The sequence below is a fragment of the Coturnix japonica genome, chromosome 2 (assembly GCF_054131305.1).
Source record: "Coturnix japonica strain WE chromosome 2, WE-NBRP24, whole genome shotgun sequence".
Lineage (NCBI taxonomy): Eukaryota > Metazoa > Chordata > Aves > Galliformes > Phasianidae > Coturnix > Coturnix japonica.
The window spans coordinates 70695388-70720511 of NC_140664.1; the positions used below are offsets into that span (position 1 = coordinate 70695388).

The 25124-nt window shown below is 40.1% G+C and overlaps 1 protein-coding gene and 1 long non-coding RNA gene across 3 annotated transcripts; both read right to left on the minus strand.

Moving 5' to 3' along the window:
* Window positions 1–4037: 4037 nt before the first annotated feature.
* LOC107309672 (uncharacterized) lies at window positions 4038–5635 on the minus strand. Its single transcript, XR_001553278.3, has 3 exons — window positions 5517–5635; window positions 4990–5218; window positions 4038–4692 (listed from the first exon to the last, which is right to left on the minus strand). It is a non-coding gene; the product is annotated as an uncharacterized LOC107309672 (long non-coding RNA).
* A 7868-nt stretch (window positions 5636–13503) lies between these two features.
* Window positions 13504–24800, minus strand: MCUR1 (mitochondrial calcium uniporter regulator 1). Of its 2 annotated transcripts, none has more exons than XR_014943558.1 (9): window positions 24538–24800; window positions 24232–24345; window positions 23044–23147; window positions 21575–21644; window positions 20536–20577; window positions 18782–18853; window positions 16377–16430; window positions 15866–15980; window positions 13504–14934 (listed from the first exon to the last, which is right to left on the minus strand). XR_014943558.1 is itself a non-coding variant. In XM_015854692.3 (9 exons), the coding sequence occupies exons 1-9, from the start codon at window positions 24701–24703 to the stop codon at window positions 14879–14881; spliced, it is 825 nt and encodes a 274-aa protein (XP_015710178.2). In that variant the 5' UTR covers window positions 24704–24800; the 3' UTR covers window positions 13504–14878. The 2 variants fall into 2 exon arrangements, 1 of the variants encoding a protein (XP_015710178.2); XM_015854692.3 differs by having other exon boundaries at window positions 21543–21644.
* Between the last annotated feature and the right edge of the window lie 324 nt (window positions 24801–25124).

Below are 25124 nucleotides of genomic sequence, written 5' to 3' on the forward strand. Positions count from 1 at the left end.
TTACCCTGATTGACATCATTCACCTTATTTCAGGCTTTCATTTCATGCTATGGAGTCTGGCTGTGTCTTTGTACGTTGACAGAGCCCCTGACAGTGCAGAGCCCGCACAACCTACTGTCTGCCATCGGGTTCCCCCTAAATGCTCTCAATAATCTAATCTCAATAATCTATCTCTCAATAATCTCAATAATCTATCTGGGTCATTATCAGTGTTGTGTGGATGTGCTGCAGCTCTCATTTCTCCTGAATTGTCCATATCATTCTTGTCAAGCATGGCAATAGAACAAGTTGCACTAGTCGCTTAATTCATGGGTGTCCAAGCTTTTGACTTGCTTGAGCTGCACTGAGTCAAGAAGAATTGACTTGGGTCGCATATATGTAGGCTGCACTAAAAGTAATATCTCCTATTTATTTCCATGGAAACTACAACAGATACAAAGAACGTAAGAACACTATTTAATAGAGTCAATATTCAGCTGCAAAACTCTTTTTTTTTTTTTTTCAGCATAGTCATTTCCATTAGCTATTAGCTATGCATTTTTGCCAGTGATGAACAAGAGCCTTCATGCTATGCTCATAACAACCTGCACCAATGCACCACCCACTAATGGAACTAATTTTGAGAAATCTGGTCTTCTGGGGAAGGATGGGGTTCATCTGTCAGACAAGGAGAAGATTATCTTTGGCAGCAAGCTTTCCAATTTAATCAGGAAGGCTATAAACTAGAGTTTATGAGGGTGGGGACCCTCAAATCATTGCACATTGTTATATATGAATGTATATAACACATGATGTACAAACACCCTCCCTTCCCCCCCCCAACTGATGCCCAGCTAGACCCCCAAGAAGCAGAAGAGAGAGATGCCCTCCCTTCTCCTTAAAAACTCCTTCCACATGATATCATATAGTATGGACTATCCCTTAGGTCATTTTAAGCCAGCAGTCCTAATTCTGTTCTCTCCCAGCTCCTTCTGCCCTTCACTGCAAACAGCCTTGGCTCTGTACAACACTGCTTAGCGGCAACTATAAACATTGGTGTGTTATCAACATTGTTTTTCTCCAAGAAATAAAACATAACGTCATACCAGACACTCTGAAGAAAACAATTCCATCCCTGCTGAAAGACAAGGACTACATGAGCTCTGGTGCCATATGAAGGCGAGCTGCGGGGGTGAACAGCCAGAAAGGAGATGGAATGGAATCACCCCTTTTGGCAGCAAGTGATTATTGGATTGATCTGCTGAGCTCCTCACTCCCACTCAGTGACACAGAGCACTTGAGCCAGGGAACAGAAAAGGTACAGCTTGTTGATGCAGTTGCAAGATCCAACCATAACTAAAAAAGAGGAAGAAGAACAAAAAGAAGGGCAAGAAGTTCCATGTGACTTGGACGACAGCAGCCTTAAAGTCTCTGACAGTAAGTCAGAGCAAGCTCAGAAGACTCAGGCAGGGAAAACCATGTAAAAGCTGATTATTTTGCACAGATCCATGTATTCCTTGAGCACTCAGAGAGGGTGTGCATGTACCCACAACTGCTTTCACAGTTGCTTCCACAATTATGATGTTATCATCATTTTCCTATGTGAAACATTCAGAGCCATTTTGGTCCAGTCTACATCTGTATTTCCTGACTAAAATGAAATATGATCCCCTCCCCCCACCCAGTAGGGCCTTATTTACTTGGGTTGGGAAATAATTTGCAGTCAGGGATCCTATTCTTCCTGTTATGAAATAATTTATCAGTATTCTTGACTTAGCCTGCTGAGCTAATCCACATTAGTAAACCAAAATGCAAATGATATGCTTGCCTCTGCTGACCCCAACTTTGAAAACTGTTTTTTTAGTGTTTTCTTTTTGTTTGTGTTTTGTTTTCTCCTTTCTTCTCATCAATGACATAAGAGACATAGGCACAAGCTTAGAACTCTCCTTTCCTTTGGCTCTCTCCTCTTAGTTAATTCTTCCCTTCTATCTTGCTTGTTCGTCTGAAAACCAGTCTCTGGTTCCTTGAATGATGTTGTCATTTATGTCTTCACTGGTCTCCATCTCTTTCTGTTGTCATCTCTCTGCCGATTTTCTCTCTCAGTGCACCCTCCTTTTCTTTCACAACTGCATCCTCACTTATACCTTTGGACAGCTGAGGCTTCTTTTTCCATTCTCATTCCCCATGGAAATCTAACCAGGCTTTTACTCTTCTGTGGATCAGTACCTAGTAATGTTGGCAGCATTCTCCATCAGTGATGTGTATATTTATCTTAGTCTCTCAGTCCATTCAGTCTTACATTTTAGCCAGTGTCTTCCTGGAGAAAGAGTCTTTGCCCATTCATCTTGATCTCAGAGATCAAGAGCACCCAGTCTGAATGATGGGCTTGACAGGCAGCAAAGGATGAAGTAAACCCATGCAAGGAAAGGGGTGCAGAAGAGCAGGCTGGAGTTACAGAATTATAACACTGTACTTGCTCATTCTGGTCATGCATGCAGTGAGATAGGTTGCTTTATGTGTAAACACTCCTACTTATCAAATGACTAATCAGCCCATTACAGAGGAGGGCTCCTCTCACACACAGAGAATGGCAGGACACCTGAAACAAAAGTTAAATACGCAAAAGGTTTTCTAAAGCTGGCCAGCAACATTTCTGATACCTAGATTTTTCTCATCTTGCTTTTACACAACTACATATTCGCTGCATCAGTGCAGTTAAAAAGATCACAAATTGCCCATTAGGGAGGCTGATAAATCAGCATAAACAGAATTTAGAGCAGCCTGTTCCCACTGTATGTAATATCAGAATGACGGGATATACACTATTCACATTTTTACAGATAGGAAATGCTGTTTTTGGTTCTATCAGCTGCTTCCTCAGGCTGGTCCTGCTTCCAAACAGCTCTGGATAAACCAAAAAAACCTGAGGGAATTGCTGGGTGCTACTTGGGCTTGAGGGAGGTCTGAAGAAACTTGGAAGGTGTCAAGGGGAAAAATGAAGTGAAAAGTTCCCATAACTTCTGCATCTAGCTGCCGAGGGGGGGAGGGGGGGAGGGAGGGGAGGCAGGGAACCACGGCTGGCTGTGAGCTGTACAGCTATTTTAGGCATTAAAAATAAATCCAAGCCTCCTCCTCCCCGTGACTTGAGGCCAAGACAAAGTGACTCAGTCTCTCCCTACAGGAGCAGATCTCAAAGCAAAACAAAATCTCATTAGCACAATAACCTAGGTTACTCATCCACACTTCTCCTTCCAGACCTCTTTCTCTCACTGGTGTGCTCATTTGCTTCATCCCAGAGTGCTTTATCCTAAATTAGGGCTGCTGTCACAGCTATTGAGAGGCTTTGTCTCCTGGAGTTTGTATTCCGGGGTTAAGAAGTGCAGTCACTTGAGCTGTGTAGGGAAGGCCTGCAAGGACCCCGGGGCACAATGCTACACTGTCATAAGCTCTAGCAGTTGAAAGTGAACCAAAGCAAGTCATTTCCAGCATCGTGAGCTCCAGACAAAACTTTGTCCAACCTGATGCTTCCAAAAAGCAATCCTAGCACATACCTGAGAATATAAGAAAGGAAAGAAAAAAAAAACATTGCTTACAAATGATGAGGGAGGAAGCAGTGTAAACCAGTTTCACAAGGTGCGACTGAGCAAACATTGACAGACTACAGCAAGTTACTGCAGAAACAGCAGGAGGCAAACCCCATCCACCCCCTCTGCCATGGGGGAAGTGCTGCTTCCCGCAGGACCTTTGTGGCTCAGCCTTGGGCCTCGTCACATGTATTTTAGCCCTCTGATGACACATTTGAAGTGTTTGTTTTGAAAGTAGGTCTGAACTGCTAGGCTGTAAGCATGCCAGCGTGTTTGGTTTGGCCCTATCAGTTGAGCTGTTGGCTGGAGATAATTCATTAGTCACTGTACACGTGCAACACAGGCTTTACTATAGCCTCAAAACACATAAAAGCAAGGTGAACTACATCAGAAAGCCCTAAAATTAGGTTTCTCTGTTCCTCCACCAGACACACGCCGCTACATTAAAACAACTACATACCAGGAACAAAAGGCTATTTTTCATTACTCTTATTTTATTTTTTCTTTTCTCCAAGACACCTTGGATCACTAACTCATTCTGTGAACAAAAGAGCCTGGAAAAAGTTTGTTCTGAAGAATGGAAGGAATTAGGTCAGCTGCAAAAGAGGAGATTGGATGTCATTGAGCCACAGCACCCCTGGGACAGAAAAGATGGGAGGCTTTCTTCAGTATTTTGTCAACTTTCACAACTCAAGGCAAATAACACTGAGATGAGATTTGGCCAAAAGTTGGAAAACTGATCATTAATAGCATTTATTGAGATGGTGCAGAACTGTTCCCTACCCCTGCCAAGCGCAGGGCTGCTGGTTGGGCCTTCGGTGCCTTTCATTGCATGAAGTGTCAAATACTTCCACAGTGCTAATGGCTGGATGTGGGGTGGTCTAGTGGCAGGAATTAATAAAGCAGCGGGCAGGAATTAATAAAGCAGCTTCTGAAAGGCTGGCTGGCACCGCTTTTCCTCAGCATGGATGGGACAGCAGTGGTACGCTGGGCCTTGTGCTGTATCAGTGTCTGTGCTGTGTGCTAGGCCTGTCCCTCAAGTTTGGTTCTGGCTTCCTTTGTTGTTGTTGTTTTCTTTCTTCATTATGCAACTGCCTAAAAAGCTTCTTGTCTGAACTTGAAGCAGCGTCTGAAAAATTTGGTTTTAATTACTAGCACATACAGTTCTGTGACACAGATCCTGGTGGAACCTGGGCACTGGTACTTTTAGTGAGAAGTTCAGATATCATTGTAATGAGCATAATATGGACCTTAGACAACAGAAGACCGAGAGCAGAACACCACTCCTGTTCTCTCTCCCTGAGGATTAAAACCTCCCTCAGAAAGCATTCCTTTGAAAAGTAACTCCGTAAGTTTTCTTGAGCCTTCCCCCCACCCCACCATGTTTATTATTTCAAGAAGTGTATATAAAATGTGTTCAGCTTACGAGAAAACAAAGAGATCCTGTTCTTCCTGTCAGTGCTGCAGGCTCATCCCATGCTTCAGAAATCCATCAGATTCCTTCCCTCTCAGATCACCGGTTGTGAGGGCTCTGCAGGACAGATGTATGCCTTGTTTACATTGCACAACGCTGTCTTCAGGTTCTGCCCTCAGTGTGTGCATACACAACATGGAATCACATCCAGCTCATTTGCTTTCCCTCGGTTCTGTTGTCTCTGAAAAGCCAAGAGGATTAAAAAAGGCAGCAGACATTCATTATTGTTACTCAGCCCAGTTCATCTGACTTTAAATAAACAAAGTAATAAATTCACTAGGAAATAAGATGGGACTTCTCCAAGTTACTCTCCAGGAGAGAGCCATGCATTCAGGAAGAAAGAAATGGAAGATTTTTATGCCAGAGGCATAAAAAGGTAAAGAGGCACGCAAATAGAAATCTGATCTGTTTCTGATGCACGTGCTGGGGCTGAAAAGAGTCATTAGACAAACATGTTGTTCCTGAGCAGCGGAACTAACCAAGCCTGGTTTCCTATGGATTCATGTCCTTTGTCCCACATCTCCCTTCCCTACTACACAGGAATTCCAGCTCCCCTTGTGCCTCCTGTGGCGCTGTCACCACCACCAGACGTCAGACTGGGTCAGTCTGGAGCTACAAAAACATTTGCTGGTTGTCAGCACGTGGGTGCTGGGATCCGCTTGCCTTTTCTTCAGTCCAGGCAGGAACTCAACTCCCTTTCCCTTGCCCTGCTGCCAAGTCTGTTGTAATGTTGTAAGAAAAAAAAAAATAAATTATATTTAACATAATCTCTCCTTCAACTCTGGTCAAAACCTGATTTGCCAGACAGAGTTACAAAGTTTATTAGGTGTGGGACAAACACTGATTGTGTAAGTTTCATTTCCACAGGAAACTCAAAATTCAACTACTTTTCTTTAAAAAAGCAAACAAACTCAACGGGGTAAATTAAGAAATACTCCCACAGTCGTTTTCAGCTACAATACAGCTTGTGTGAGGCACTGTACCTGACCTGCTAGCTCACACTGATCATCTGATTTATTTTTTTAACCAAGAAATCTTGGAAAGCTTCTGCTGCTGCTGCTGAGACCTGCCATACAGCTGAGCGTTTCCAGCTCACCACACACTTGTTGCCCCAAACACGCTGCCTGTTCTGTGCTCTGCTCTCTGTGTGTCTATTCCCAGCTCCAAGAGAGCCCTATCAAGCTGAATTTATGTGTTGCTTGGACTATAAACTGCATTGAGCAATAGGCATCATCTGCTTGGAGAGTTCCCTCTGTCATATTTGCTTGACCTTATGTTTTGTTTTGGTTGTTTATTAGAGTTTCCTCAGTACATGCTCCCTTTGCCTCCTGACCAAGCTGCGAGTTCTCTCTCACCCCAGAAAAGCCCCACAAAGCCACAGATAACTGAGGATGGGTGAGGTGAAGGCACATATCTCCCAAACCATTCAGCTCCCTTTCCTCACCAAACCAGAACATCTCAGCTGCTGCAGCTGCCCTGTGGGCTGGGCAGAGAAGGACGTGGCCCTCAGGAGCAGCAGGCACTGCCATTTCACCACAGCCAAAACAGGGTTTTGAGTGGCACTGTTGAAGGATCTGTGATAAGCCACCGGCTGGCAAGGCAGTGCTGCCAGGCCCCAGAGCTGGAGTGGGTGGATGGGAAAGGAGCAGAAGTTACTTGTGCCACCAAGGCATCAGGAAAGGCTCCCATATTGTCCATTCCTCCTCAAGATGGCAGCAACTGCCTATTTCTTTCAATCAAGTTGAGGCCCACAGTGAGGTACTTGCAGCACCAGGGCAGTGAGGAGCAGCTTGAGATACCAGGAGGGCACCTGGGGCAATGGGGAGCACAGTGGTACCACTGTGGTGGGAACAAGCCTAGAAGCAGAGTAGGGAAAGTGTGGATCACACAGGGAAAACAGTGGAGACGATCAAAGAACTGAATGACATTAGCAATGGACACAGCAAACATGTCCCCCCTTGCCCTCACCACACAGTCACACACTTCTTCACCTCAGGACTTCTGGGAACAGATCAGAAGATCAGTCACAGTGTAGTGAGATAAAAAGCAGCCAGGGTAAAGAATTTTCCTGGGACTGTTCATCTGCTGAGGACCTATTAGGAAGGGCATATAACTGAAGTGCAAATTACCTAGATGCAGACATTCATTAACAACTGTAAGAGGCCATACTTTTTACACCATTGCCTCAAAGTTTGCTGAGGATGGACAAGTCCAAGCAAGTGCTGGGCAAGGGATGAGAAATCCTTTGTCTGAGGGACACAGATGGACAAGGCCAGGGGCAACTAGTGAGAGATAAGCTGCAGATGAATGGCTGTGAAGTGGTCTTTTGTGTGTTTATCTCAAGGAAGATAGAAAAAAAAAAACCAACATGTAGCTATATGGCTATCAGTCTTGGTCACAAACATTAGTTACATATTTGATGAGCAGTTTCATTGATAGGAGCTCTACGGTATCAAAAGCAACCCACAAACAGGTCCCCTGGGACAGTGTTTAGATAGAAGCAATCATATTATGCTGGCTAGCTAGGGACTAATTACTGAATTTAGTGCTCTTTATATTTGGAAAGACCAAAATCAATCTAGGGAGAAAAGCCCTCTGACTCTCAGGATCCCAGCAAAAGATTAGTCTCTGTTTATCATTCAGCAGTCCTATTTCATCCTCGTTGCAGGAAAGATTAAGCCAAGGCCTGTTGTTTCCTATCCTCAGGCAGGCTTGAATATCGTCTGAAAGGAGAGAATTTTAAGTGCTTGCAGCCCTGCTAGGAATTGCAGTGAAAAACAGGCAGGAACTACTCTGCTTTTAAAAACTGGATTTCCCAGTACAGTTATCCCAGACAGAGCTGGTATCCGGGACACGCATCCAACCATGGGGTAGAGTTGGGACCTGGTGCCTTGCAAGGGGCAGAAAGCAAAGCAGTTCTTTTCTGCAGGAGCACACATACCTTCCCCAGCAACACAACTGCAGAGCTATGCATGTGATGGTTTTACATTGGCACCATGCTTTCATGTAGTCAAACAAGGGAACTTCAGCATGGGCACATTAAACCGTCCTTGTCTACAGAGCTGCTATCCCATATTGCCTCGTAACTTAGCAACTGTCTTGCTTCCTGCTATCGCTCACAGAGCCTTCTTTTAACATTACCATTTCTTGGGACTTCTCATTTCAATATGCACATACATTCCAAGCATTCCCTTGGCTGCTATCCCTTCAAAAGCAACTCATTTTTTCTTTTCTACTTTGTCTGTATATGTTTCTAATCTCTCCCTACAGTAACTCCTTCTCCTGAACATCTCTATGGTTCATTCTGGCATGGACGTATTACCAAATCACCCAGTCCACCTGTTGCTTCACTAAGGACAGTTACCAAGGAGCAATGATCCTTTGGTAGTTTGTAATCGGGAGCCAAACACAGCACAATGGAACATGAGTAGAAGATGTAGAAACAATAAACCCACCTCTACACATATTTAAGTTATGACTTAAGTTATGATTCTCATAGCAAGGCTGATGGAGTTTATATAAACTTCACATACCTGCAGTAAGAAGCTTTATTCCAAGAAAACAAAAAAGCACATACTGTAAACCTTGTTTTCTGGATTAACACACCTCTGCCAGCCATTCAAGGAATGAGCAGCCACATACACTGCAAAGGCAGCTGTTAAACAACTGCCTCTATTGCTGGGTTTTGTCCAAGAGCAAAGGGGGAAAACATGCCGTAACTCTCATTTATGGATTGAAAGAACCAGCTTTGCTTTCCTCTCACTGTTGCTACAGCCTTATCTACTTGGTATCTTAGATATTTATACAATACACAGACTTCTACCACCTTGCAATTTATTTTTCCCGTATTTGTAGCTGTTTATACATGACCTTGTGGCTTGTTTTATTCACAGATATTTGAGTACCTCAGGGTCTTGCGGTTTTGCTGCATGTGGCGATGTACTAAGAGTGCATAGAAATATTTAAATTGCTACTTGAAAGACAATTTGTACAAAACTTAAAAGAAGCATCAATCAAGAGACTGATCATGAGCCCTTAATATAAATATGCCTTTGACTTCAGCGAACAAGTAGGAGCTTGCAAGGGAGCCTTTAGTCATATCTTAATTCATTAAACAATTTCATTAAGAAACAGTAAATCTCTTATTAAGAACAAACTGAAAACAAACCCTTCCCTCCACCAAAGCCTTCTACAAAACAAGGACAAAAGAAAAGCCTGAAAACAGCGTTGAAATCACAGATGGAAATTAAAGAATCCAAAATATAAGAGTTAGATGACATACTGAATATCTGAACTTTGGCACAGCCAATTAAAATCAGCTGGGAGTGTCCAAGTACAGAATCATGCGTTTAACTTGAAAGGTAACAGTGAAAGAAGAAAATACCTTTTAAAGCAGTGGCATTAATGGAAATGGGAGATGAGGTTTCTGTTAAGCATTTACCTTCCACAGAGAGCATATTTTTTGCATTGCTAGGTGATGACTACCACAGTTCTCTCTATCAGACAGGATTAGCTTCCTCAGACGTTCCCATCTCTGACTAGCCACACTTTACGAAGCATCCCATTTATAACCTGTCAAGCATGGTCTGATAACCTTGGGTAAAATAGAACCTTGTTTAAAACAAGACAAGTCAACTAACTGAATAGCTTAGTGAACAACAATACTGTTAAGCTTTTCTAATGCCCCGGATGTATTTTTTACTGGACAGCAAAAAAGAGAGGAATATCCAACCATAACTTTTTTGAGAGCAGTGGCCACGGGTAACCCAAATCAGACTATTAAAAATGAAGCAAGCCACAAAGGGAAGGATGCAGCCAATAACTGACTAGAATGCTGCTAGGAAAAGAAAGGGCTCTTTTTCCAAGGAACCAATTAAAATACTAAGATCCCTGCAAGAATTTTCCTGTGAATTTCTGGGAATGTGATACTCCTCAGGTATTTTTCCCCAGCCTTCATAGAATTTCATCTTTCTAAAAGCTTCCTACATCCCAATACTTCTGAATGGTACTGAAACAGAACATGTGGTACAAACTAACTGCATCAAATCACAGAATGACCTGGGTTGGAAGGGACCTCAAGGATCATGAAGCTCCAACCCCTCTGCCAGGCAGGGCCACCAAACATACACCTTTACTAGATCAGGTTGCCCAGGGCCCCATCCAACCTGGCCTTGAACACCTCCAGGGACGGGGCATCCACAACCTCCTTGGGCAGCCTGTTCCAGGGCCTAACCACTCTCATAATAAAGAACTTCCCCGACATCCAACCTAAATCTTTCCTCCTTGAACTTAAAACCATTTCCCCTCATCCTGCTGTTATGCACCCTTTCAAAGAGTTTACTCCCCTCCTGTTTATAGGTTCCCTTCAGGTACTGAAAGGCTGCAATGAGGTCACCCTGCAGCATTTTCTCCAGGCTGAACAAGTCCAGCTCTCTCAGCCTGTCTTCATAGGGGAGGTGCATTTCTGAAAGCCATAATGTAAAACATTATCAAAATCATCAGCCACTCTCTGGATCTGATTGTGTTAGGCAATCAGAAAGTGGATCTTCTGCAGCAGCCTTTGTACTTGTTCACTTCCTGCATCTCTGGGAGAACTCTGTAAACACATAACAACTAGTTCACTTTTGCCACAGGAAAATAGATCTTGAGAAAGACATCAACGGTAGCGATGCAAATTACTCTGGACAAAATCACAGAAGTGGCATATTGAAGAGTTTCCTGTTCATGGAGTAACATGCACTGCCAACAGTACTACGTAAGAGGACTGTGTTATTTCTAACAATGGAGAAGGAACAGAGCATGATGGAGATTAAAACATAAACAATGAGTTCTACCTTTCACACAGAAACTTACTCTCCCTCCCTTCCCATCCTTACTGAGAAAACTGCTACTCACTCCATTGCTTCTTAGAGAGACTTCAGACAGGCTTCAGAGCCCCATACACAAGCTTGATTTGATCAAATTCAATTGCCTGCTATAAGCAAGTCATTATTATATTCACATACCATGCAACTCTGTTTAAAGTTCTTAAAGAACACATGCAGCAGAAATACACCCTTATTTAATCTCAATAAGGCATCAAGTCTATTCACAAGAAGACTTGAATCAAGCTGATATAATCCAGAGTACAATGGAGCACATAATGAACTTTTAAGAGTTTGACAGGGCGCATACGTTAACAGCGCAAGGACGTACGGCATTTGAAATATTACAGCACATTCATGTGCGTAACTACAGGGATAAACCTTGGCCCAAGACTGGTATTTGCCTCAATACTTTATTATCTGTTTCCAGTATTTTGATACTGACTAGGCATCCTTCCAAGAAAACTGGAATTTTCTCCTTCTTTGAATAGACAGCATTCAAGAGAATGCTATGCAAACACTGGCATCTTCCATCTAAGATCTTTATCTAGTTATAGATTTTCATGTTATGGATTATTCGTATTACAGGCTACAGCAAATTGTTCTGACCTAGGATTTAAGTGTAAAATAAAGCATCAACACCACAGATCTAAAAAACACAGGAATGAGGTTTAAATAGTAATAATAATAAACCACATGTTTTAAGCCAAAGGAAGCAAAAGTAGCAGAGCCTCCATCTCCAAGAGCATATGCACTTGTTTATGCTGAAAACAAACCCCAACATTCCCAGCATAGCTGATTGCAAACAAGCTTTCTGTTTATGGGAGAAAGCATATTAACTGCTCATACAGTAAGTTTTATTCTTAGGCTAACAAAGAAACAAACCAAAAGAACCTATAAATTCAAGAGAGGTAGCTAGAGAAATAATGGAAACAAACCAAACCCCACAGAACACTACAGTAAGACTAATCACTAAAGGCAGAATTTCTGCATACAGCTTTTATCAATATATTAAAACATCCAAAAAGGTAACTCTCTGGTTTCTTTGTTCTTTGAAATTCACATGGTGGGTTTGTAGAATTCTTTCCAGAGTTAGTATCAAGATCAGAATAAGATATTCTACGTGATTCCTGGAAACTCAGTGGGAGATGGAAAGGCAAGTTTTGCTCATGCCTTGCAACGAGTAGTTCAAAGGAGTTAGTCACAGGAATTTAGCTAACTGCAGATATAGCAGGGGAAAAAAAAGGAGAGTTTCCCCATATAGGGTCTATAGATGGCAGTAAGAAAAAAAAACAAAGAAAAGTCTCTTATTTTTTTCATTGAACTGGTATGATTCAAAATACCCAGAAGGCAAAAGCATATTTCCACCAAAGTCAATAGGTACTAACAGTGACCACACGGAGGTAGGATTTCATCTTCTTTAAGAAGATCCTAGTTAAGCCTTATTCTAGTAGTGAATATCCACTTAAAAAGGAATCGTGATAAATATGCAAAACGTTTGTGCGCAGACTGAAAAATGAAGCAGACTTCACACCTACATTAAAAATAAACCCCCATTTGGCAATTTGTATTTTTAAAAATAACTTCAGTTTTCTGGGAAGCAAATGATCCAATCAACATCTCCAAGAGAGAAAGGGCTCAACAGCATGTGATTTCACAGTAATAGCTGCTAGTAACAGCTTAGTAGGAGCGAACACTTGAGCTAAGGCCAGCGAGAAGGATGGCACACTGACAGATTTTTACTGCAAGCAAGGGGTAAAACAAGGCAGACAAGCCGCTAGATTCCATATATTCTCACAAGCATCTTACAAATAGAATTTTTAAGAGCTTTAGATCTCTATTTGTCCTACAAAAAAGAAAAGGGGAAGGCAAAGCTTTCAGATTAAAAGTTTTCAGTAGATAGAACCTCCAGTCTTTGCTCTCAACAGAAGGATGAGCTCCTCTTGAAAGCAATTCAGAGGCAGAGCTCAGCTTTAGCTGCATCCTCTATTCTCACACACTAAGTTAAAGAGAGGTGAGAGATCTTACATTTCTTAATTTTTATCACTTATCACTTACACCTCCCCTACCCCCCTACCCGCCAGTCAGGAAATAAACAAATACATTTCTTAACCATGGGAGAGCTGCTTCAAGCTTTCACAGCTTAAGTGGTTTTATTGTATAACAGCCTATTTTTTCACTTGCATCTTTTGAAAAAGCCCCACAAATTGCCTTGCAAACTGAAGGTCAAAATCTGAAGACAAGAGAACTGGAAAGTATTTCTATACATCTTGAATTGCTTTTGATGCTAAACATTACACAGCATAGTGCAGGTCTTATGCTAAGAAAGTGGGGAGGAATTTAGGTCTCCTAGTTATGAATCCAGTGACAATCAACTTCTGTTTTCCAAGATATTTAGCAGTATCCTGATGTATTTGCTTCTCATGTGTACCAAAATATTTTTAATTTTCTTGTGCTTGACTTAAATCTCTCCATATATTTTGAAGTGCAAATTCTACCTATTAGGAATGCCAATAAATGTGACACCTTAGATTTACCTTAAAGCAACTACACTACATTCAGATTAGCTGAAAAAGTTGTTCTTATAATGAAAACATCATAGTTCTATGAAATATATGAAATTCTTTATTTCAAGTTCGCATCACTTTGCATTGGCAACCACCAAAAACATTAAATAGCTTTTATGACACAGACACAAGCTTTACTTTAATTAAACAAAGCCAAGATTGTCCTCTAACATCATCTATTACCAGTGCATAGGTCATTCTCTTTTCCTAAGAAGCAAGAAGACAATATTTCCCTTAAATGAAGGAACACAGATGACTGTTACTAAAGCTGTTACTTCCTGAAGGGAAGAATGATGGATGTATTTACCTGCATACACAGGATGCTTCCATTTGTAGCTTTCAGTTGCATTGTGCTAGTTCACAAGGGCTTGCTCAGATTGAGTTTAAATATCCTCCATTACTACTTTCATCATTATATATAATATATATAATCACTATCCAAGTTCCACATTAGAAGTACCAGTAGGATTTTTTTTTAATAAGACAAGAATACAAACAGAAGACAGACAATATTGCAGTTCCATCATGAATGATGCTGCTTCATAACCACCCACTAAAAAAAAATATCTTTCCTTTCCAGAAACACCAATTTCTTTCCAACAAGGAAGCAGCACCAGAGACAGCTTGTATAATTTAGCCATGTAATAAAACTAATGTACTTTACAGCATTTCAAACTCCCAGTTACAGTGGTTAAGTTAAAAATCAGCACATGGAATGAGTATTAGAAACTGATGTATAAAAAGGTGAGTTAGTAAAAAAATCTACAGATACATTAAAAGCAAAACTAGCAGCAAACACTGCTACCACTACACAGTATTCATAAAAGATGATTGATTCGATGGTCATCTGAGAAAGAAGCTGATGACTGTACTGTTATAAAAACGGCAAGACGTATCCGATCATAGCAACTGTATGATCAAGTGTTAGAAGGAGAGAAGTAAGCATGATTCAGTTAACACAAATCCTACTTAAACCAGAGTGCTTCCAAGCCACAAAACATTTACTATCACTTTTATACTAATAATCACAATTCCAGTCCAATGCAAGTGACTCTGGTAAGCACATCTGAACAGACAACAGGACGTAATTCCCAGTGCATGCAGCCCCATACAATTGGTATGAATGTCAGTCTTTGCTTATATGGCACTTTACAACAGCAAGGCATATTGCAGTTCAGAATGAAGAAAAATAACACCAATGCTTTTACCATGCTTTGATCAGAGGTAAGTTGCAATAAGGCATGACATACGTAGTTTGTTTTGAGGCACATCTTTGGTTACATTCTCAATATAGTCTTCTTCAGAAAAAAAAATAAATAAAACATTCAAGACTTGGTTGAAATTCAAGCGAAGACATTTTTTCTTTTTCAGAAAACAATACAGTAGAAGTCCCTGTAAAGTGATGCTTTATTACATCCACAAACGATAAAATCCCAGTGCTACAGTAAGGCATGTAAATACTGAACCTGAAAGAGAATAAAAGTGGAGAAGACAGATAATGAATCATTAGCTCTTGGAGTATATCTTCAGAAACACATACTATTACGCTGCTAGAGATATAATCACCACTTCTTTCCCATATAAGAAAGTAAGCTTTTTAATTGACAAAACACAACCAATTTCAAGGCAGATTTTAAAAAGTTGCCTTTTATTTTTCAGTAATGGTTCTCTGTAAAGCATATCCCTACAGTACAGTACTACAGATGTGATTGAACTAGTGACAAAACCTGCTGTGAAACAATAATCAATAAGTCCAAATTAGAAGAATAACTTCTCCTGAAATCCTGTTCACTTTAATAGTGCTACATACTTAGATAACTTCAATATTTTGATATTTTTCTACAAGAGCAATTACCTATTTGTTCCTAATGCACGTGCCTGAAAAGTATTTGAAGAATTTGATAATGAACACTCAGAAAAACAGAAGCGTTCAATTTTGTAGATAGAGCTCCATCAGACAGATAAATGCAGGCTGCTTTTATAAATTAAGATGGGCAGAGATGAAGCTTTTTACTCTTACTGACAGCCAGTAGATTTCTCACAAATATTACTGCAACACAAAGAATGGGAAGAGCATACAGGTATAGTCCCTATCAAATACAGCTGCAAATTAGAGAAAACTGTCTCAGGTAATAATCATAGAATGATAGAATTACCCAGCTTGGAAAAGACCTTGAAGATCATCAAGTTCAACTGCAGCCTAACCATAGTACCCTAACTCTAACAGCCCTCTGCTAAATCATATCCCTGAGCACCACAGTAATAATGCTGCTGATATTGACCATGACTATTTAAAGTACTCATATTTTCTTTGAACTGGGGCCTTCGTGAATACAGTAAATGGACAACTTGTAAAAACATTGTTCAATTTAACAGGTTCACCACCAGATGTCTTACCTGCTAAGTACTTAATATTATCAAGTTTGTGAGTTTCCAGCATTGTTTTCAGATCAGCAACTTCTGTGTCTATTTTCCTGTCAGTTTGGGTCAGAGCTCGATCTTGCTGTGCATGCTAGAAAACAAAACAAATGTATCATTTGAACAGTTCCATGTTTATTTAGAAATGGTACCCACTCCTCTGAACTGTACTTCCATCTCCTCCTTAAATGTATGTTAATGAAGTAATTTGCACTCAAAGAAAACAAGTTTTTTCCTAGCTTATCATACCTAAGGGGCTGAACTCTATTATTTTCATTACATGTTCACTCTTTTATTCTGTAGACACTTCATTTATCTGCACCACTATGGAAATACACAGAAAAATAACAACTTTCAGTGACATTTTGTACACTGAAGCGTGTTTAAGCACATGAGCAGCTTCAAAAAAGAACGCCAGCTCTATAACACAAGTGTTAAAAAAAAAAAAAAAAAAAGCTTTTTTTTTAATAACAAACTACCAAGTTCTTACCAATTCCACTATTTCTGTCCTCATTTCGAGTAGTTTTCTTTCATTAAGTGAATACTGGAAGGGAAAAACAAACAGCACACAGATAAATATGGTATTGTCTTTAAGCCTTTTCCCAAATGCTTAAAGCATGTTTCATTTTCTGTTCTTTGCTTTCTGCAAAACTGAATCCGAACAACCATCTTGCCTGACAACACTTGAAATATAGTATTGCAAGGTGACCGCTGTCACCTGGAAAGTTGAATTTAGACAAGTGTTCAGCACACACTGGAACAACTATATGCACTAAAAAGCAGCAATCTGACGGCAGATCTGCACTTCTGCCAAAGAGCTGTGACTCTGAAGAGTAAATGGGACAGATAACCAACTCACAGAGCACACAAATGCCAAGGAGACTTTCTTTACACACTTTCTTCAGTAAGGGGAGTAGTTTTTAAGTTATCGTAGCAAACTCAGCTACCAAAGATGTTTCACCTGCATACCAGGCATTCTCTATTCAAGATTTTGAAATAGCCAGAACGGTACTTGAGGGACACCACTGAAAATGCTGTATTTGGTAAACATGGAGCATTTGCATCTCATGTTAAGTCTCTGGTTCAGAAACACTGGAAAGACAAATACCGTAAGTCAAAAGTCCTGGCTTACTTATAAGCAATAGTAATTTGGATTCGGGGAAAGGTAAATCCAGATTTAAGAAGCATTCCTTTAGGGTAGATACCTTTCTGTCTCATGAACAGGCATTATTTAACATGTGTAATGCTTCCTATCCACTGCTGGAGCAATTCAATTACTCCTAGGACAGCTGCTAAGCCATCAGTCTACAGTGCAGAGTATTAAGGTCATCAGGCTCCCATCTCAGAATCCTCAGTCACACAGCGATAACCTCATCCACTGACATTCCCATGTGGAAAGTTGCCTTGTTTTTTCCTCCTTCCAGTCTAGAGACTTATTCGACTTTGATATCAAACTCATTAATCTACATAAATGCCTCAGCATTAAAAAACTCTCTCTAAATATCCAGAACACTATTCAAGCTTTTAACAGACCTAAAAATCCAATTAGAAAACAGCACAAGGCTATCAAATGTAGCATTTCATTTAAAATAAACAATGTAATACGTAGATTGAAACAGTTTCTGCTTAACTTTGTATAGATGTTGTTAGATAGATGTTTTCTGAATAAGTTATATTCCGCAAGCTTCTTTGCTGATGTCTGCATTTATTCAAGTCTGCCTTGTGGTTAGAACCCTAAACTTAGCTTTAAGAAAGTGAAATACATCTTTTGTTACAGAAGACCAAGACATGTCTGTAATAACATGAGTGCATAACAAGAGGAAAGGCCAGGTTAACCCCACCCTGAAATTAAAGAGGGAAATTTCCCCTTAAGTCCATGGTTTTTTGCAAAGCAAAATTTAGTCCTGCCAGATGCAAGAGCACACGAATCTAAGTGACAATTTGTTCCATGCTTCAAGATTTTCAACTCAATCTGTATTACACAGATATAAATCAGGGAATAAGCTGCTGTGCATTAGGTAATGAAGACTTCTCCAGGAAACGTGAAATTGAATGAACTTATTAAAAGATAAAGCATTTAGAGTTTGAAGCATTAGAAATGGCTGACAGGACTGCTGGCAAATTAAGATAATTTCCTTCAGCACTTAAAACACACACAACAAAATGACTTTTATCCAACAGTTCTTACTGTCGAGATTGCAAGTAAATATTACTGCTTCATTACCATCCTGTGATAAAAGGGCGGAGTTAAAAACAAAATTAGCAGTAAAATGTCACTAAAAGATCTGTCTATTTCGATGATGCAATTCAAGTTCCTAAAAGCAACTCCAAAAAGATCTAAAACCAAATTTCTATTTAGAGTGCTCCATCTCATGTAAAAATACCCCATCTTCTAATTTTTCCATTTACGTTAATCTAATTAAAAAGCTGTCAATTCAGTTCTGCCAGACATTTCAAAGTCAAAAACAATCAGAATTGGTACCAGATACAATAAAAATTAATCACAACTATTTTCACAACAGATATTGCCAGACAAACTAGCCACACTGAATTCTCTTGCTTTAACATTGTCAGTAATGGCACGATATTCAAATGATTATGCTTAATTCTATAGATAAATAGAGCTATGCTAATAATACAGAAAATCTCAATGCAGCTAGTCAGAATATTTAACTGTAGTACATTAATACTGATATGGAAACAGTATCAAGAGACGGACACATGCACAACAAAACACAGTACCTTGTACCATAGCTGCGTAAGGATGAGTAATTTGGATTAATAGCATCTTGAAAAGGAATAATGCTACAGATTAATATTGAACTGATGTTCTTAGTCAAATTTGGAGATTATTCAATGTTCAGATGTTTCTAGAAGAAAGCAACTAGAACTTACCAATTCTTTTACTCTGCTCTTCTCTAGGTTTAGGTTTAGTTTGTTATCTGCACGAACTTTGGTAATTTCATCCTTATGGGAATACAAATGATAAAGCAGTGAACAATAATTTCTGTTTAATTGTAAGCAAAAAAAAAGTCAGACACAAATATTGTGCCTCTTTTTAATTAGAGAGGAACTGGATTCTTAAGGCACAATATGCATAAATTTCCTAAGTACAAGAGTTCCTGTCTTCCCAGTTGTTTTCTGCAGGATGAGTTCATTCCCACTGGAACAAATAAACCAACAACTACTTTGACACTGGAACACACAAAGCAAGAGTTCATTAAGATCCCAACCTTCTATAAATTCTGGGAATGCTTCATGAGCCCACGACTCACTACTTTTAGATCTCCTTGCCTATGCACACTTGTAAACTGGACTTCTATGAAGGAATCTTGATATGCAAGATAGCATTAAAAACAGTTTCCAACTTTAAAAGGAAATCTGTTTCTAAAGACTCCATCTAGGCCCTCAGAAAAGAACTATCAACAACTAAGAAGACAGAAAATGTTTATTATTTTTAAAGACATAACATTTAAAACTACCATTACGGATTTTGCTTTATGGATAGTCCTTTGCAATCCCTACTTTTCTTAGCGACAGCTGCTATTTTATATTAACTTCCCAGCGGGAATTCTAGACAGATGACACTTTGTCATGACAAACCGCTGATCAGATGAATGTGTGGGAGAATCAAGAGATTGATGATGTTCTGGGATATTCTGCGGTTAAAAACAAGTAAACATCTCTCAAGTAGACAAACGTCATCTAGACAAGACTTCATTAAGTTAGTACAAATAATAAATGACACTCAAATTCTATGCTAGGATTTTTGAACTTCAACTGTGTTGTAACTAGATGTCGTTACAGCCCAATGTTACAATTTAATGAAAACCCTGAAATATTTTGAAGCCTTTACAACATTGTGTCATTCTGTCCTTTAGAAGAAAAAACATGAGCAAATGTAATTATTACAATTATCATTTTATCTTCACGGTAACAAGTGAAATTTAATGACATCTAAATTAAAAGATGACTCAGATCCTTCATGTCCTACCAGTGAATATGCTAACACATTTATATGCAAGTAAAACAATACAATAAATTACAAGACAAAAATCAGGTGCTGAATGTATTTTAGAAACGGTATTCTGAAAGCCAGTGTGCATGAAGCGCTACATAACAAAGCAGTTTCCAATCCTAATCATTCTTGCAATAATTTCTACCTGCGTAAAAGCCACACATTCATTTAAGTAACCTGTTTCGAAACAGTCTTGATGAGAGAAAGGTATTTTGACTGTTACTCAGGAGAGGTAAACTACAAAGAGCAGAAACACAGCACTGATTATTAGACCTAAGAAGAATCTGCAGATCATTAACAAGCGAGTTTCCTCCAAAACTTATTTTTTCTTGCTAAGGTAATTTGCTAACAAACAAGTGGGACCAAACACACTGGTCCCAAACTTACTAAGTTTTTTAAAAGCTATTTTGAATTCTGAACAATTAAATTTTAATTCAGTATTTATTCAATTTACAGTTCTGTTGCGATAAATTAAATATGTGTGAAACTGACTTCGTTGCAGCCCATTCTGTCCCATCAATTTCAATTACAACAAGCAAACACAACCTTTACAACAAAATCATAACAGCAACATTTTTTTGAGCAAATAAGACAGGTGGTAATTCTTGATTATATTGGTACAGTATCTTACCATGACTTGCTTCTTTATCTGCTGGAGTTCTAGTTTTATTTTCTAGGAGAGCAGAAAAAGGTGCACACTTTAGTATTGTACACGAAAACCAACAATCTGTACATGCTAACCAACTTGTATGATGAGTAGCAATGGCTATAATCCATACTGTGAAAGGAAGGTGTCAGTTTCAGCTGGGATGGAATTGTTTTTCTTCAGAGTGCTCGGTATGACACTATGTTTTATTTCTAGGAGAAAAAACAATGCTGATAACACACTGGTATTTACAGGTGCCTGCTAAGCAGTGGTAGTACAGATGCAAGACCACCTGCAGCAAAGGACCCAAAGAGCTGGGAGGGAACAGAATTAAGACAGTTGAATTAAACTGACCAAAGGGATATTCCATACCATATGATATAAAGCAAAAGGACTGTCAAAGGGAGTTGAAGTTCTTCTCTCTTTCTCTTACATTGCTTGGGAGGCTAGCTGGACATCAGTCAGGGGGTGATGAACATTCATTTGTGCACTGCTTGTTTTATCTATTACACAGACATAACTACTTTCCTTTTCCCTATTTTAGTAAAAAATTTTATCTCTATGCATGGGTTCTATTTTATTAATATTTTTTAATTCTCTCCCACATCCCACTGGGAAGGGGGGCAGAATGAGTGGATGATGGTGCAATGCTCAGCCACCTGTCAGGTTAAACCACAGCAGAAGGCAGAATGAACATGGTTTAATTTCATTTATATCCTCAGTATGTGTGTAGACAGATCCACCTGTACACATGTGTACTCAGCACTGAACATTTCCTAACAGCCTATTTTCCCAGCTTCTATCTGAATGGAGGGACATCAACAGCCTTTGGGTCAGCAAATCCTCCCAGCTTTATATCACCTGTGAACTTTCTGAGGGTGCATTCTGCCCCTTTGTGAGATTATTAAGTTGGTGTTAACCTATACAAAATACTTTTTTACATCCTTAATGAAAATGACAAAGTACCACAAGACCAAGATACTGCTTTTTACCTCATTTTCTGAACGAAGTGCTGAAAACTCACTTTTTTCCAATATAATCATGTCCTTTTTCAATCCACCAATATGGGACATTACTTGTTGAAGAGCAATCTCCTTTAAAAGATAGAAGACAAGCCTCAGAACGTGTAACTACTGCCATGGATACCTCCTTTCTTATTCCCTAATGTGTTCAGTTTACTTTCATTCTCTCCCCTATTCACTGAACTCATTAAAAGGATTTCTTCCATTTTCCATCTCTTTCACATTTCTGTACATATACAACACATGCATGCATTTTTTAAGGCTTTTATCTTTTACATATCCAAATATGGCCTAATGGCAATAACTACGTTTATAGTTTTCCAGTTTCTCTTCCAGTTCCTCATTCTCTTTTGGTATAATCCCTTGGCCACACAAAGACTGTAACAAAGCACAGGTTTATCATGTTACTCAGAGTTCAGGTCAATACACACCTCCTGAGCATGCCATAGAAGCGTGTATAGTTGGTCTTTAATGAAAGAAATTCACCTGAGGGTCATATGTAGCACAGCCTCAAAAAAAGGAGAATAAGGAATATCTACTTTCATTTCAGAAATCTAAGAATGTGAGGAGGTACAGATGCCAACAGCTGCTTATTGTCAGATGTGTCTAAAAACATAAAATGGCAATATTGAACAGTCTCATGTCCACTTGCTTACATGGATCTGCCTGTGTATGACTTGACAAAGGGCTTCCTCCCAAAAACAAAACAGCGAATTCAGTTCAAGTCTATGCAATTTTCTGGTAACCAGAATGGATCTCTAGATGTTCAGAATTATCAGTCTATTTTCAAGCAAGTTTTCTTCAGTTCCTCTCACTGATTTCTATGTACGTATTTATGTGGGTGGACCTAAGAGTATACCTTGAACAACATATGCATCAAAGGAAACAGGCAACTTACAATATCAGCACCCAAAACATAATGTTCCTATGCATTATCAGTATACACAACTACACTAACCACACATTAAAAGCGTTGCAAAGAAGTTTAGCTCGATTCTAATACAATATAAATGTCACTATGACAGAAAGATCAATTTAAAACCAGACTACATAACAGAATGGTAAATTACAGGAGGAAATCTTTCATGTTGTTGCAGTTAAGCTAGAGAAGAAAGTAAGGTAGGAGCTGTTACTGGTTAAACCCATGCACAGATTATCTCCCAAGACCATGTAAAAGCCTTTTCAGCTATTCTATTCAGGTTACAATACAGATAGAAAGAAACAAAGAAACAAACACTTATTCACGAACATTGTACCAGATCATAGTTCCTAAGTTTCAAGGTCCATCACAACACTCTGATAAGTGATAGGTTGAAGACAAAACTCAATAGCCAGTAGATATACACGGATAGCTGTTCATTTTCAAATTCTTAAACATTGTCTACCAGTCAGTAATACAGCAATGTGCACTTCATTAGCAGGCATACTAGATTTCAACTGACTTTAACCCTTCCACCTTCTTTGAGCTAACCTGCTGCACTTTGGTCACCATGTCCTTGTAAATCATATCCAGGTTGGTGTTCACAATTTTCACAAATGCAGATACGATCACCTCCGACTGCTGAGTAGTGAATCCTAAGCAAAACAAAATACAACAACATTCACAGAATTGCAGAATTGCTCAGGTTCGAAAAAACCTCCAGGATCAAGTCCAACCATGACCTAACCATACTACCCTAACCATACTAACAGCCCTTTGCTAAGTCATGCCCCTGAGTACCACATCCAAACAGTTTTTAATCACGACCAGGGATGGTGGCTCAACCACCTCCCTGGAGAGCTTATTCCAGTGCTTAACAACCCTTTCTGTAAAGAAGTGTTTCCTGGTATCCAACCTAAACTTACCCTGGAGCAACTTGAGGCCATTTCCCATTCAGAGACCTACATAAATAGAAGCTGGCGAAGACTAACAAGTTCTAATATTCATAACAAAGCTTTTTAAAAAAGCAGTCAGTAATGAAAGCAATAATGCACATTCCCCTCCATCCAGCACTAGCAGAGCACAACCAGGCAGTACAACCAAGTTCTTCCACCCCAAAATTATGCCTGTAACTTAGACAGTTGTTTCTGTAGTAGAGCGCTATTACAATATCAGCGAGATAAACGTTGGAAGTTTTTTCTAAAAGCATTATGGAATGCTATCTCTCATGTGGTTATTTTTATGAGTAAGAACCCTGACATTCAAGAGCAGATATCTACTTTTAGCATACTGTAAGTTGTACCACAGAAGATATGCAAATCTCAGCAATTCCCAACAGAGAATAGCTTTGATTTTAGGCCTGCAAGCTTCTGAGTCCCTATAAAAATACACTTTGAATTCTGTACATGGTGAGCTACTGTAAAACACAGTTTCAAATACATATCCAGTGATTTGAGCTATCACAAAGCAATTCCACTGTATGGTCTTTCCTCTTAATGTTACTGAGGTAGCGAAGGTACTTCATGAATCCAGAAGGATCTCTTCCCTTATGTTTTAGGGTAAGAGAAGGCATATTTTACATGGCATTCTACACTCCATCCCAAGAGCTGCATTTCATATAGCAGACCACGTACAGTCGCATTGCAACACAGCTGCATACTGCTGCGTTTTAATTAACCAAACTCAGCAAGCCAAGAAACCACCCATGATCCAACCCAAGGAACGCGTGTAGCGAATTACCATTTTGTTCCAGTAGGCAAACCAGAGCATGAGTGTCAAAAAATAGCTTCCTATTTCCCAGCAAGGAAACACCGCCCTTGCTTTCTAAAAACGAAGACACAGAGTTGCTCACACCTGAGAAAGAGAAGCGGAACGTTGTCACATCAGAATGAAACAACAAGAAATCAACACATGAGCTCTCCAGGAGTTTCGTTACAACAGAGAAATGCACACCTTTACCTCAGCAGCCGGCAACAACACACATACATACACATACATACATACACACACCCCATACACACACAACCCCCCTCTCCCCGCTCTCACCACTCTCCCCGCAGCGTCGGGCCCGACCCACTCGCTTCGCCCACCCCGGGCAGGCGCTGAGGCCGCGTCTTGCGGGGCAGGGGGGCGTGAGGCGGTGACGCGAGGTGGAGGCGGGCGGGAGGCTGCCATGAGGCCGCATCGCTCTTAGCGCCTGCCTCACGGCCATGCCGCCCGCTCACAGCGGCAAGCCAAGAACAGAAACCACCGGTACTACCAGAAAGCCATAGCTAAGCATGGGCTGCCTCAGCACCTCCCTTCCGCCGTGGGCACCGACACGCTTCCGCCTCCGGAGTGAGGGCTGTGCCGAGGCGTTCGTCCTGTGTCACGCCTCTAAATCAATGCACACAGCTTGGAAAGCAAATAGGAAAAGCTGAAAGCTGCTGTGCTGCTTGAAAACCGTGATAAAGTTGTTGAGAAGTGGGACCATGTGAACCTAGTGAGGTTTAACAAGTGCAAGGTGTTGCACTTGGGCCAGGGCATTTCCAGGTTCTTATGTAGACTGGGCAAAGAACCCCTTGAGATCAGCCTTGTGGAGAGGGACTTGGGGGTCCTGGTAGATGAGAAGCTGAACATGAGCCAACAGTGTG

What these genes read in the sequence shown, in the direction of transcription:
- MCUR1 (XM_015854692.3), bottom strand. Translation starts at nt 24,703, where the DNA reads ATGGCCGTGAGGCAGGCGCTAAGAGCGATGCGGCCTCATGGCAGCCTC. An exon ending in AGATAAAGAAGCAAGTCATG is followed by an intron (nt 18,854 to 20,535) that starts GTAAGATACTGT and finishes TATTCCCATAAG; the next exon opens with GATGAAATTACCAAAGTTCG. An exon ending in TAATATTAAGTACTTAGCAG is followed by an intron (nt 14,935 to 15,865) that starts GTAAGACATCTG and finishes ATTCTCTTTCAG; the next exon opens with GTTCAGTATTTACATGCCTT.